This window comes from Myxocyprinus asiaticus, chromosome 34 (genome assembly GCF_019703515.2).
Source record: "Myxocyprinus asiaticus isolate MX2 ecotype Aquarium Trade chromosome 34, UBuf_Myxa_2, whole genome shotgun sequence".
Lineage (NCBI taxonomy): Eukaryota > Metazoa > Chordata > Actinopteri > Cypriniformes > Catostomidae > Myxocyprinus > Myxocyprinus asiaticus.
In genome coordinates, this window is record NC_059377.1 from 34,564,851 (window position 1) to 34,578,410 (window position 13,560).

The 13,560-nt window shown below is 39.4% G+C and overlaps 1 protein-coding gene across 1 annotated transcript in view; it reads left to right on the forward strand.

Moving 5' to 3' along the window:
- The window catches only part of LOC127424984 (glutamate receptor ionotropic, NMDA 2D-like), a 57,854-nt gene that overhangs the window by 2,734 nt on the left and 41,560 nt on the right, over positions 1 to 13,560 (forward strand). Inside the window, exon 2 of the mRNA XM_051670555.1 lies at positions 5,910 to 6,176. Within this exon, the coding sequence (XP_051526515.1) occupies positions 5,910 to 6,176 (267 nt within the window). The remainder of the gene's footprint in view (positions 1 to 5,909; positions 6,177 to 13,560) is intronic.

Here is a 13,560-nt window from a genome sequence, read left to right on the forward strand (position 1 = left end):
TGGAACCCAGTTGAAAATTGCATTATACTAAATTAATATTCTGGGACCCAGTCTAGTGTATTACTATAATAAAGTACTGAATTATCATTATTATTTGTAGTATTAGATTTGTTTTATATAAAAGTAATATATTTCTATCCTGTTAACTTCACCTTCCTCTGGAGTTTTTATTTTGACACTGAAAGTGTGTGAGAGTGTGTTTGACCGTTTACAATGTTCCGCATCTGGTGAAACACAGTCTCCTCCTTTTCTGTTATACTGTGCCGATTGTAGATTTGTATAATAACAGACCACGTTTATCTGTCTTTAATCAACAACTTCTGCAATTGACTAATCACATACAACTCACCATTGTGGCTTTATTTTGATTCATTGTGCAGCCTTGAAGCATCGTAAAATTAGTCTACTGATGCACTCTTAATGAAATTAAATGGCCAAATAAAAAGCACGTTAACATCATTGCGAAATTAACAATATTGCTTAATTTTATATCGTCAGCAAAATCATCGCGATTAAATCTGGAATATTCAGTATATTGCCCAGCCCTACTTTAAACCCACCAAAATTTGTTGTGTTCACTTCCATTGTAAGTGCCTCGCTATAACCTCGATTTTTGCTTTTTTTAAAGAAAAGGAGTAGAAGTAATTTTTTTTTTTTTTTTTGTGGTAATAACATTATACCACAAATGCTGTTGATTGAGCTTAACATGTGTTGAATCTGGAACATTCCTTTAATCACACTGAATTAAACTGCCACCATCACTTAAACCAAGCCCACTTTCCCCAAACCTGTTTAACAAAGACCCAAATGCACAAACTGATTCACAGTTAGATAGCTAAGTTTTCTGATTGGCTTTAAAATGGTAAGATGACCCCAGAGCCTATATTGCTGTCACAGAAACAATTCTGATTTCTCAGGACACCAACTTCAGTGATATCTGTATAGTAGGGACATATCATGCATACATTTCCAAAAAAAAAAATAAAAAAAAAAAATGCATACCGCACCTTGCAAATGCAATGAATATTTATTTATATGGCATTGTATTTTCATAGTAAGGTGCTATCAACAACTGAAAATCATATTTAGTAGATGTGTGGTATTTCAGGTGTTTTGTATCCGCTCTGTGATTACAGTGTGCAAGAGTTATTCTTCCACAAACACATCCGGTACATCTATTATGTTCAGAAATGACTCAGTCAGAGGCCTTTTGAAGGTCTCTTATGTCACTTAAGCCTCATGTTGCCACAAACCCTGGCTTTACAAATATTTGGAATCTCTGTCTATTTCACACTTATTTTTGCTCCTTTGAACAAGCACTGTCTGGACTTGTTCGGAAAAATCCCTATTACAATTAATTATGCAATAACCGAGATCTGTTGCTTGCATGTGACGGTGGACTCAAAGATTTTAGCATAATTAAGATGACCAATTAAACTCAAATACTTTTCAAGCTACCTTTGTTGTTTTATTTTCACCCTGGAGAGAGCCATTGTGCCAGCGTCTTTCTCTCCTGTGGAAAAGTATTACATTACATTTTCATTTGCTTGCTTAGACTTTAATTAACTGCACTTAGAAATGCTCATGTGTTGTGGATTGGTGAGAGCTTGGGTTTGGAGCCATGCAGTTAACTCACTCTCGCAGGCCATTTCTCAAGAGACTTCCGTTACCTCTCCGTGAACCTGCCAACCAGAGCATGGCACAAAGGAGTCATTTAAGTGGTTTGATTAAGACAGTAATTAATTACATCAGGTGTTTAAATATTTTGGTGTGAGAAGTGAGAAGATGGTCGAGCTATTAGCTTTGGCGCTTGCCTCGCACTGTAGTGGCTGCTAAGTCTAATGCTGCAAATCCAATTTCAAGTGTTCGTAGGTGTTGATTTCAAGCGAATCAAAGCTGCGGCATCAGAGAGAGGAGACTGAAGTCTGTTACTATTGTGATTCTTTTGAAAGCACAAACACCCCTCCCTCCCCTGTAAAGTTGCATATATTGCTTGTGTTTTAGGCTTATTTCATAGAAATGGCCTTCCAGGGTACATATTATTCTCTGAAAGCTTTTGAATGCTCAAAATACATCATTTAGTCCATCTGGACCTCAATATGGTGTACAATGCAGTAATAAATAAAATTTGTGTCTCGGGGCACAAGCTAGCAAATGCACAACTTCTGGTTCAAGTCTGGTGCAATGAATATGAAACGCTTCACAACACTGGTGCCGAGCTCAATACTACAAAACATAGCCTATGACATTTCAATGCAATACTGCAATATTAAATGTCTTGAAGTCTTTCAAATCTTCCCAACAGCAGCACAAACTGGGTCATTGTGGAGTCCAGTCATTTTAAAGGCTGTGACCTCTGATTACAAGTGGGAAAATGTTAAAAAGATTATATTGAGAGCTTTTGAAGTGTTCCTTGAGGAAAGACAGATTTTTAGACCAATTTTAGACTTATTGTATTTATATGTGATACATATGTGTGTGAAATTGGGACAAAAGCTTCAGAACTTCCATTTCTAAAACAATAGGGTTGAACTAAAAAAATATATTCAAGAATGTTTCTTTTCAAATTAAATAGGTCATTCTTTTTTTTTTTTTTTTTTTTAATAAATTAAAAAGGAAAATTGATTTTGATAGACTTACAAATACAGTTTTGATCTATAGATTTCCAACAGTATGATACTTATTTTTTGGGTGCTGAGAGACTGCAGAACAGGTTGTTCCATTTTTTTATGTGTAAAAAATGTAATTGCTGCCGTCAGAGCTAACAGAAGGTACTTCATTTCCATATAGACATTTACATCTGAAACCATTTAGATCTGACATTTTGATTTCTCTACAAATGTTTTTTTTTTTTTTTATGTATATATCGCTTATAGCAGGGCTGGATTATGGTCATTCAAGGCCCCTGGTACCAGCTTCCAAGATGCCCCCCACCTCCCTCGACTGCCTCAACATATGCACCATACATGTGACGGAATTTAAGGCGAATTTACAAATTCCACTAACGCTGCATTTTTGTTTTGCATTTTCCAGTGTTATTTCATTATTTGAGTGCTGAACTCCGACCATCTCACTGAGCCGCATCGCGAAACGCACTTAAAGCAGCCTCTGAAGAAGCGTGCTCTGTCTGCAGACGTTCACGCCAAACTCACGCAAAAATATAAACAAGGTTTTGTTTGCAAAGCACTCCAGTTTCACTTAAATTTAACAATTGTGTAATGGCAAATGTTCATTGTGGGTTCAAACACGCAGTGCTGATGACACGCAGTGACACAGAGGAGGACACGCCTGCTTACTCTATTTCTGTGGAGATGACAGGATGAAGAAAGATATTTTCACACGGAATCTCAAAAGTCTTCCTTAATGAGAAATAAGGGCTTGTGTGTTTAATCGGAAAGCCTCATAATAACGTATGAAAGTGAAGAATTTAGAAAATAAAGATATTACAATTGCATAATATAATATAATATTCAGGTTGGCTGGGTTCCAAAAACAACAATGTAAAGTTCACCAAGACTAAAGTTAATCAAAAAGAGAGATATTTTAAGTATTTGGAAATATTGTGATATTTAAAATATAATTTTTCATGTCATTCTACCCCTGTGTAATATTTTTTTAAAGCCTTAAAGGAAATCATATATCCCTATTTTATTACAATTCCAAGTTAAATGATAACAACATAATAAATAATTTCTTAAGGGGTATGTGTATTAAGCACACATACACCTTAAGAAGTATGCCAATTAGACACTTAATCGTCATAATTGTGACAAGCCGTTCGGACCATTAAATAGTTTATCACAATTATTTGTATGACAATTAATTAATTAATCATCAGTCAAATTTCATATGTGTGACAGCCCTTCTAGGACAAATAAAAAAAATACTTATACTGTACATGAACTACAGCACATTCAGCACAAAATGTGAAATACAGATGTTAGCATCCGACTGTCTCTTAAAGAAAAAGGGAAAACATTATATGGCTGACACACATTCAAGCACTTTTAGTCTATTTATATAATTTTTGCATTTGCAGTGCCTTTTTTCTGATTGTCACTGTGGGCCTCCCAGCGTAAGACCCCCCGAGGCCCCAGGAAGTCAGAGTCCCAGGGCATTGGCCCCATTTGCCGGGTTCATAATCCATCCTTGGTTTATATATTAGAATGTTATAGTAGGTTGAATAAATAATGATGTTATGACTAACAAAAAATGTCCTGACCCATAACAAACATAAATTATATAAACTTTTTATTTACAGTATGTGCATGTATGTCAGGAAGTCATCTGATATTGTCTTTTTCTCTCACTTTCTCCCGCTTACTCTCAATAAAATATAATGAATTAAAAATGATACACCTGCTACCATTTTTAATTTATCAGTGTATTTGATTCCAATACTCAGTTGAAGCACCTGTGAAATGTAACCTGACTCATTTTAGTGCTACACCGCTGCAAGTTACAGTAGTTCTTTACGAGCGGCTCTTCATTTAAATGTAGTGCGGAGGTGAGCCTTTATGCCTGCTTAATTCTACTATGCAATTGTGACATTTTTTCCTCACCAGGTTTGCGGCTCCTCTGTTAAGTTATTGTTTGAGAGACCCGAAGTAATAGCCTAGCTTTATCCTTTGGTCATGCATTGTCAACACATGTAACATTGTAATACGCATTTAGTAAGCAAATTATTACAAATGCCGAGTGCCTTTAAATTCCACTGCTTACATTTTACAGATATTTATCATAAACATAGCAACATTCAGTGTGTAATTATGAAACAAAAAATACTGCAAGATTTTCAAGGTAATGCCTAGGGGAAAATTATTCATAAGGGAAAGTACCATGGAGTTAATTGAGTCTTCATTTCCACAGGAAATGTTTGTAATGTGGAAAAGCTGTTCTAGTTTAAGCCAAACTTAATATCAGCGAGTTAAACAGAATATTGTTTGTTGTTGTTGTCATGATCACTATTTAGTTTTGATCATTATGTCAGGTGTCTACAGTCACAAATGTTCCAGTCATACATGCACATCTTTGAGAATACTTCTATTTCAGTATGTAAACTTCTCTAAAGGCATAAACACACTTGAAATGTTTTCTATAAGCTAATCTTTTCCAGAACATGCTGTTTACACGCAGATGTAAGTAATCTGACTTCAGAATGAATGATTTGTCTCTACATAATTGCAATGCCGCAATTACAATATGTACTCTAATGTGTTGTCTTAGCAGCTGCAGTACGCACAAAACATCTGTACACAAATGATTCTTCAAAGCACTATAGAGGTCACACTAAGCTTGACTGAATTTTTAAGGAAAAACAGCTAGTTATTGAGACGGCACTCATCTCGTTTAATGGCCAGTGTCACCGCAGCAGGTAAAAAACAGGTGTCATGCCATATTCATGATATATTTGATCATGATTATGATACATTAGCAAGTGTCAGCCTAAGCATTGCTATTTTTTACTATCAGAAAATACGGCTTTATGTCAGAGTCATAAATATCCTCGACTGTAAAGTAGAATGGTCACCTTCCTGGGTATAGAAAATAAAAACAGAGCTGGTCGAAGCCGAACAGAATGTTTCAAATCCTAAAACAGCCAAGGACACTAATGTCTCCTGAAACACAGGCTTATGAATAGCAAGGAATGCTTTACATCACACTGTGTGGGTATTAAGAATGACTGTACTGATCTGAATGAGAATAAAGCAGAAGACTTGGAGGAAAAAACGAGGGTAGAGAAAAAGATCTGATGAATCAGAAATGGTGAAACAAAGAGAAGGGTAGAAGATGACTGATCTAAAACTAGACCATGCCTTGGACCTTTTAAAAGTGTCACTCTCTATGCAATATATTAGGTTACAAAGTTTTTTATTTCACCATGCTCCATATTTTCTTCTCAATTTCAGGAAAGTGGCTCCGTCTACTTGCAATTCTCCTGTTCTACTGCCCTGCAACTGGAGGTCATTTTTGAAGTTTTGGAGGAGTTTGATTGGACGGCGTTCTCTGTGGTTACCACACGCCACCATGGCTACGAGGACTTCATTGCTATGGTTGAGGGCATGATAGATGGCTCCTTCATCGGTTGGGAGAGAAAGAGCGTGGTGATGCTCAACCTGACCGATGACCTGGGAGGTGCTCGCACCCGCAGGCTACTGAAGGAGAATGAAGCACAGGTCAGGAGAGGAAATATAAGTATATACATGTGTTCAGTGGGGTTCAAAATCTGAGACAACATTGAAAATCTTGGATTCAAAATTTAAATCTGGAAATAAACAAAGTTTTAGGATTTTTGTCTAATCATGCTAGTTAACATGAATCATCAGGTTGTGAACAAACTTGTGGAATCCATGATAGCTCTTCTAAAATTAATTTTTCACTCAAATTGTTATGCTGATTATATAACTTGTAGTGGAACAAAAATAAACTGTATTAAATTAGAAAAATGCAAAATAGATGCATTTACACGAGTGGACTCAGACTTTTGAAACCCACTGTATATATAGTATACTGTATATATACATATTTATATCTGTCTTTACTACAAAATTCTGAAAAATTTAAAAGAGCTCAGAAACAGTATTCCTTCTTATATTTAATATCTTCTGTTTTCACAATCTCCACGTGTCATTGAGTCGCTCTTTCTCTATAGCACTTGTCAATTTCATTCTCTTCCTCTGTTTCTTTTCCTTTCAACGAACTGCTGCTCCCCCCACACCAGCTCCTATTTCAGTTTTTTCATTTAAATTCAAAGTGGCTTCACTGACCGTGCAATTAACAATTGTATTACCAAATCAGTCTTGGTTAATTATAGAAGTATGAATATGACAATGAAAAGGAAAAAGGCAGCTCTAATATCTCTAGAGCAATTATTCTATAGCGTTACAATATTAGTACCATATGGTCAAGCTCATTTGTTCTATACATCGCTTCCACCATATTGTCAGCTTGCTTTCTCGATTAACCTTCCCACTCATCGTCCCTGTATTCATTCCACTCTTTTCTTCTTTTCTTTTCTCCACCCTCCCTTCATTTCTTCTCCCTCTCTCTCTCTCTCTCTCTCTCTCTCTCTCTCTCTCTTTCTCTCCCTCTCTCGTACTGTGGCCTTTACATGAAGTGTACCAAAGATAAGGACGTTGCGTGACCTACGAAAGGGGAGACGTAATGTTACTGAGCAGCATGACATTAAATGACAGTTTCCATCTGACCCAAAGGTGACCAACTCAATTCCCCACAGGACTAGCCCAGCCAGCAGACATTCTCTGCATTTAACAGCTTCACTGATTAATTCCCCACAGTGTCCAAGCACCAAGAATTTTAGACCCTAATCAGTGACTGATATAGGACCACATTCAAAGTGCCTGTCATGGTCTCTGCACAGTAAAAGAAAAAGTAAAAAATTGGGGTCACTTAATGCTATATGATAGGAAGTTTTCCTTTTTACTTACAGTGATTAAAATGTCTGTTCGGTTTTTGTAAGGGCCCAACAGACACTTAATATATAAAAGTACAGATGTTATCATTGAGCTTTGTTATAAATGTAAAACCCTGCCTCTGGTGATTTGTTCCATTTCACTTTGAAACAAACTTAATAGCATTTTTTTTTTGTTTGTTTTAATAAGCTTATCTAAAAAATAACAGGATGTTGATAAATTGTAAACTGGCCCATTATCAGAATAGCTGTCAGACTAAATAATCCAATAACCCCTGGCTCAAAAATCTACCTCTTTACCATGAGTTAACTGGAGAGTTGACCCAAAAATGTTAATTATGTCATCATTTACTCACCCTCATTTTGTTACAAATCTGTATATGTATGTATGTAAAACATATTACTTTATGTCGTCCATGGAACACTAAAGAGGATGTAATGCAGAATGTTAGGGACAACAACACCCCATTCACTTTCATTGCATCTTTTTTCCATACAATGAACGTGAAAGGTGACTGAGGTTGTTAGTCCTTAACATTCTGCCTAACATCTGCTTTTCTTTTTCATGGAAGAAAGAAAGTTATACAGGTCTGGACCAACATAGGGTGAGTAAGTGACAGCAGAATTTTCATTTTACTCTGATCTCTCCTCCAGATTACAAAACACTACAGCCAGTAAACTTTGGCATTCTGACAAACATTTATGAACTAAAAAAGCAACCTCTCACAAACAGTCTATTGATTCTACACTGCCAATTTTGCAACTGTTGTTATAAGAACTGTTGGAGGAGTGCAAGTAACCAGTCAACCACTCATGTGATGAATGAGGCTGGTATTCATTCAGCCGACCACCAGAGGGAGCCCTCTCCCGAATACTAACTTTGAACCGCTTCTTCTATGGTGACTTCCTGTTTACACCATATAAATAGCCATGCCTGTCCATTGTTACTTTGTGACATATTGCTAGTTTCACTGCCTTACCAAGCATTTTTCCCATTGCCTGTTTCATTGCCTTCTTGTTATGACCATTGTGTCTGCTTTATTGGATTACTGATTTTTGGATTACTGTTTTGCTCTGTTTGCCTGGTTGGACTGATTACTTGATAACGACTTCTTTGCCTGCTTCAACGATTACGTCTCTGCCCTGTGTTTTGGGTTTGTTTGCTGTGTTTAATAAACTTCCTGCATATGGATTCTACATTCGCCTCCATGTTGAGTCCCTCACAGAATACTTCACCACCATTGAATAAAGTGGATGTTTCTCGGCTCCAGGCTGCATTCGCTTACCAGAGAGAACTTCTCGCAAGTTACCAAGAGCAACTGAACAACCTAAGAGCTGCAAATGAGAGCCTCACCCACTACATCCATTCTCTTCCATCTCCACATGCTACACCGGTAAGATTCGCTCTTCCTGATGAGTTTGATGGTTCACCAGAGAAATGTAAGGAGTTTCTACATCAGTGTAGAATATATTTCTCCAACCAACAAGACTCATTCAGCCAGGATTCGAAGAAATGTGCATTTATGATGACATTACTTACCAGTAAAGTGTTAGACTGGGCTTGTGCTGTTTGGGAGACTGATAAGCAACTCCAAACTTCATTTGATTACTTCGCTTCCCAAATCCATGAAGTGTTTGAATACCCAGAGGGAGGTAAAGATGTCTCTGTTCAGCTGCTTCATTTATGCCAGGTTCACGTTCAGCAGCTGACTTTGCCATACACTTCAGGACACTAGCAGCCCAAAGTGTATGGAACGATATCGCACTTAAGACTGTTCAGAGAGGGACTGAACCACAATCTGCAGATTGAACTTGCATGCAAGGGTGAGAATTCAGTGCTCACTGAACTAATTTTCTTGGCTGTAAAGATCGATAATTTGCTGCGAAATTCACCACGTTCAAGAAGTAGCTCCAAGTCACAACCATCAGTACACAGTCAAGTCCAGGCATGCTCCGAAGCTCCTGAATCAGTGCAGATCACCTATGATAGAGTTTCTGATGAAGAACGCGATTGTCGTCATAGAGGGGGACTGTGTTACTACTGTGGTGAAAGGAGTCATCGAAATCTGCATGCCCTCACAAAAGCAAGAAATATCAAACTTCTAGAACAAATGTGAGTATCAAGAGTATTTCCTCTCCCATACACTACAGATTTTCTCTTCCCATCGAACTCTCCTTTGATGATAAATTGAAATGTGTTTCTGCACTCATTGACTCAGGGGCCACTGTAAATTCGATTCATCAAGATCTTGTACAGGAACTCCATATCCCAACAGTACCTTGCATACCCACCATTAACATCACTGCTGTGGATAATGCACCCATAGACACAGGCATCATTCACCAAACTGTTCCAGTGACACTACGTATTGGATTATTTCACACAGAAACCATATCTCTGTTTGTCATCAACTCACCCAAAAATATTCTCATCCTGGGTTATCCATGGTTGGCTATTCACGACCCCATCATCTCCTGGAAACAGGGTGAGCTAAAACAATGGTCAGATTATTGCCGGTCAAATTGTCTTCATGTCACTGTCACCATGCCATGTTTAACTACTAGCATCGAAAGTCCTGAGATTCAAGCTCAAGTCAAGATCCCCAAAGAATATTCTGAGTTTTCCGAAGTTTTCAGCAAGATCAAGGCAACACAACTACCCCCTCATCGTCTATGGGATTGTGCTTTTGAGTTACTATCTAACATGGCACCTCCCATGAGCAAAGCATATCCGTTATCAAGACCTGAAACCATGGCCATGGAAACCTACGTCGAGGAGGCTCTAGCGTCAGGGTTCATTTCTTCGTGGAGAAAAAAGATGGAGGGCTCCATCCATGTATTGACTACTGAGGGTTTTGTATTGACTACAGGTACCCATTCCCTCTTGTTCCAACTGCCCTGGAACAACTACGAGAAGCACGTATCTACACGTAACTTGATTTGAGAAGTGCTTACAATCTCATTTGTATTAAAGGAGATGAGTGGAAAACCGCTTTCATCACCACTAGGGGGCACTATGAGTACCAGGTGATGCCTCATGGCCTGGCCAATGCATCAGCTGTGTTCCAATCATTCATTAAAACAAGTGTGTCATCGCCTATATCGACGATATATTCTTCTACTCCCAAGATAAGGCACAACACATCAAAGATGTTAAGATGGTCCTTTCATGCCTACAGAAACATCAGCTCTACGTGAAAGCAGAAAATGGTGAGTTCCACACTACCCAGACAAAATTCTTGAGGTATATAAACAGTCATAGGGGTGTTGAGATGGATAACTCCAAGATCCAGGCAGTCATGGAATGGCCAAGACCCAATACTGTTAAGAAGCTACAAGTTTTCTGCTCCTTAAGTCATTGCTCAAAGGAAAACCATCCAAACTACCATGGAGTGACTTTGCTCAAAAAGCCTTCGAAACCCTCAAGACAAGTTTCACGACCGGGTGGTCTCCATTCTCAAGCACCCGATCCTAACCAACCATTCATTGTGGAAGTGGATGTATCAGACTGCGGCAACACAACGGTAACCCTGGAAAACTTTATCCATGCGCTTTTTTTTCCCCACATAAACTAAACTCATCTGAAAGGAACTATGATGTTGGAAACAAAGAACTTCTCTCCATGAAGGCTGCGTTAGAAGAGTGGCGCCACTGGCTTGAAGGATCTGTCCATCCATTCCAATTAATCACCGACCATAAAAATCTTGAATACATCAAGGGAGCAAAACGACTCAATCCCAGACAAACCCGATGGTCACTCTTCTTCACAAGGTTTCAATTCAGTCACCTACCGCTCTGGTAGTAAGAACTGCAAGGCTGATGCTCTTTCCCGTCGCTATGATCCTTCTCACAACATACTTCAAAATGTATCCATATTACCACCTTCAGTCATCATCACACCCATAAACTGGGACATCATTGAAGAAATCCAAAGAGCCCAACAGACAGATCCTGCACCACCTGAATGCCCCCCAACAAAACAGTATGTATCACGCACTCTACGCCAGAGAATGATCCAATGGATTCATACCTCCCTCAGCACTGGACACCCTGGTATCCAGAGGATGATAAGCCTGGTACGTAACTCATTCTGGTGGCCTTCACTCATAAATGATGTCACTGCATATGTAAAGGCATGTCAAGTTTGTGCACAGTCAAAAACCCCCAGAGAACTGCCAGCCGGCCTTCTACAGCAACTGCCTATCCCTCAGAGGCCCTGGTCCCACCTGTCTGTCGACTTCATCACAGATCTGCCAAACTCCAATGGGTATACTACCATCTTTATCATTGATCGTTTTTCTAAGTCATGCCCACTGCCATGGAGACCGTAAATGCTCTCTTCCAAGTTTTCAGGATCTATGGTTTGCCAGAAGACATAGTATCTGATCGGGGACCGCAGTTTACCTCCAGAGTCTGGCAGGCCTTCTGCAAGCAGCTAGACATCAACATTAGCCTCATGTCTGGTTATCATCCTCAAGCAAACGGACAAGTGGAGAGGCTGAACCAGGAGATAGGCAGATATCTCAGGTCATGCTGCAGTCGTGAACAACAAAAGTGGAGCGATTTCCTCCCATGGGCGGAATATGCTCAGAACTCCCTCACTCACTCCTCTACTAGACTCACTCCCTTCCAATGTGTGCTGGGCTACCAACCTCCTATGTTCCCTTGGTCAGGTGAACCCTCTATGGTGCCAGTGGTGGATGATTGGATCAGGCGGAGCGAGCAGGTGTGGGACCGTGTGCACGTCAGACTACAGCGGGCCGTCCGGGCCCAACAAATCCAAGCTGATCGACGGAGGTGTCCCCACCCCAACTACCAGCCTGGTCAGAGGGTCTGGTTATCTACACGGGATCTCAAGTTGCTGCTACCCTGCAAACTGCAAACTACCGCATCTCTCCTTCCTTTCATGTGTCATTGTTGAAACCGGTCCACCCGGCGTCTGGCTCCGGAACCACGGATCCTGAACCGCCGCCTCCACTGGAGATCGACAGATCACCTGCTTACATGGTCAGAGAGATCATGGACTCTTGTCGTAGAGGGGGCCAGATGCAGTACCTGGTGGACTGAGAAGGTTACGGACCAGAGGAGAGATCGTGGGTAGCCACCAACGACATACTGAATCCATCCTTGATTTGTGACTTTCAACAAAGTCACCCGAATCGTCCAGCACCATGACCAAGGGGACAACCGCAAAGGAGAACACCGGGAGTTGTTCGTAGAGGGGGCAGGGTTAATAAACTACCTGCATATGCATTCTACCTTTGCCTCCATGTCAAATCCCTCACAACTCGCCTCTCGAGTAGTTTTATCTCTCTGTCAGGAGCCTGTGGCTACATGTTGAGAAGTGGGATAAGCAACCCATCTTTAGAATGAAAAACAACAACCCTACACGTCTAAGCACTTTCAAGAAGTCTGATATATGTGACCTTTTCTGTGATTTTTGGAAACGTGTAAGAAATCCATGAGAAAAAGCCTTGTACAACCCTTTCTCCTAGGTGTGGGTTTTTGAAACACTATCATGGTCATTCTAAGGATGATGAAGAGCTCAAGCTAGCACATGAATAACAAGCTGACCAGAACACTCTGTTCTTCTACAAATTTGTAGCTTTATTCCGTATAAATAGGACAATAATAGGAGTATCGTGAAGAGCTAGAAGGAGCTTACTGAATCAGGCTTTTTTGATGAGGCTTGGATCTCTCATTGTCATCTAACCCACCACAGTTTTTTCTTTGTAAACATGCGCTGGATGTCTTGTGCAGGAGTACCACATTTTTTACTCACTGTGCAGGTTAAAGGAATATTCCGTGCTCAATACAAGTTAACCTTAATGGTCAGTATTCCGGTCATGACCTGGACAACTTTTTTTCTTTGTTCACATATGTCTGAAGACATTACACGTTTATGTTTACATTTGTGTAACTTTACACTGATAAGGTTAGTACGTGATTTGATCACACTCAGATCATGTTAAGATATAAAATGTTTACATCCTGTGGCTATACTTTTAAAACAGTGTGTATTTTAGCAATTATGAACCAAACCCATTTACTTCCATTTTAAGTGCCTTACTGTAACCTCGTTTTTAAACTAGGGGGAAGTGAAAATACATTTTCTGGTAATCAACTGT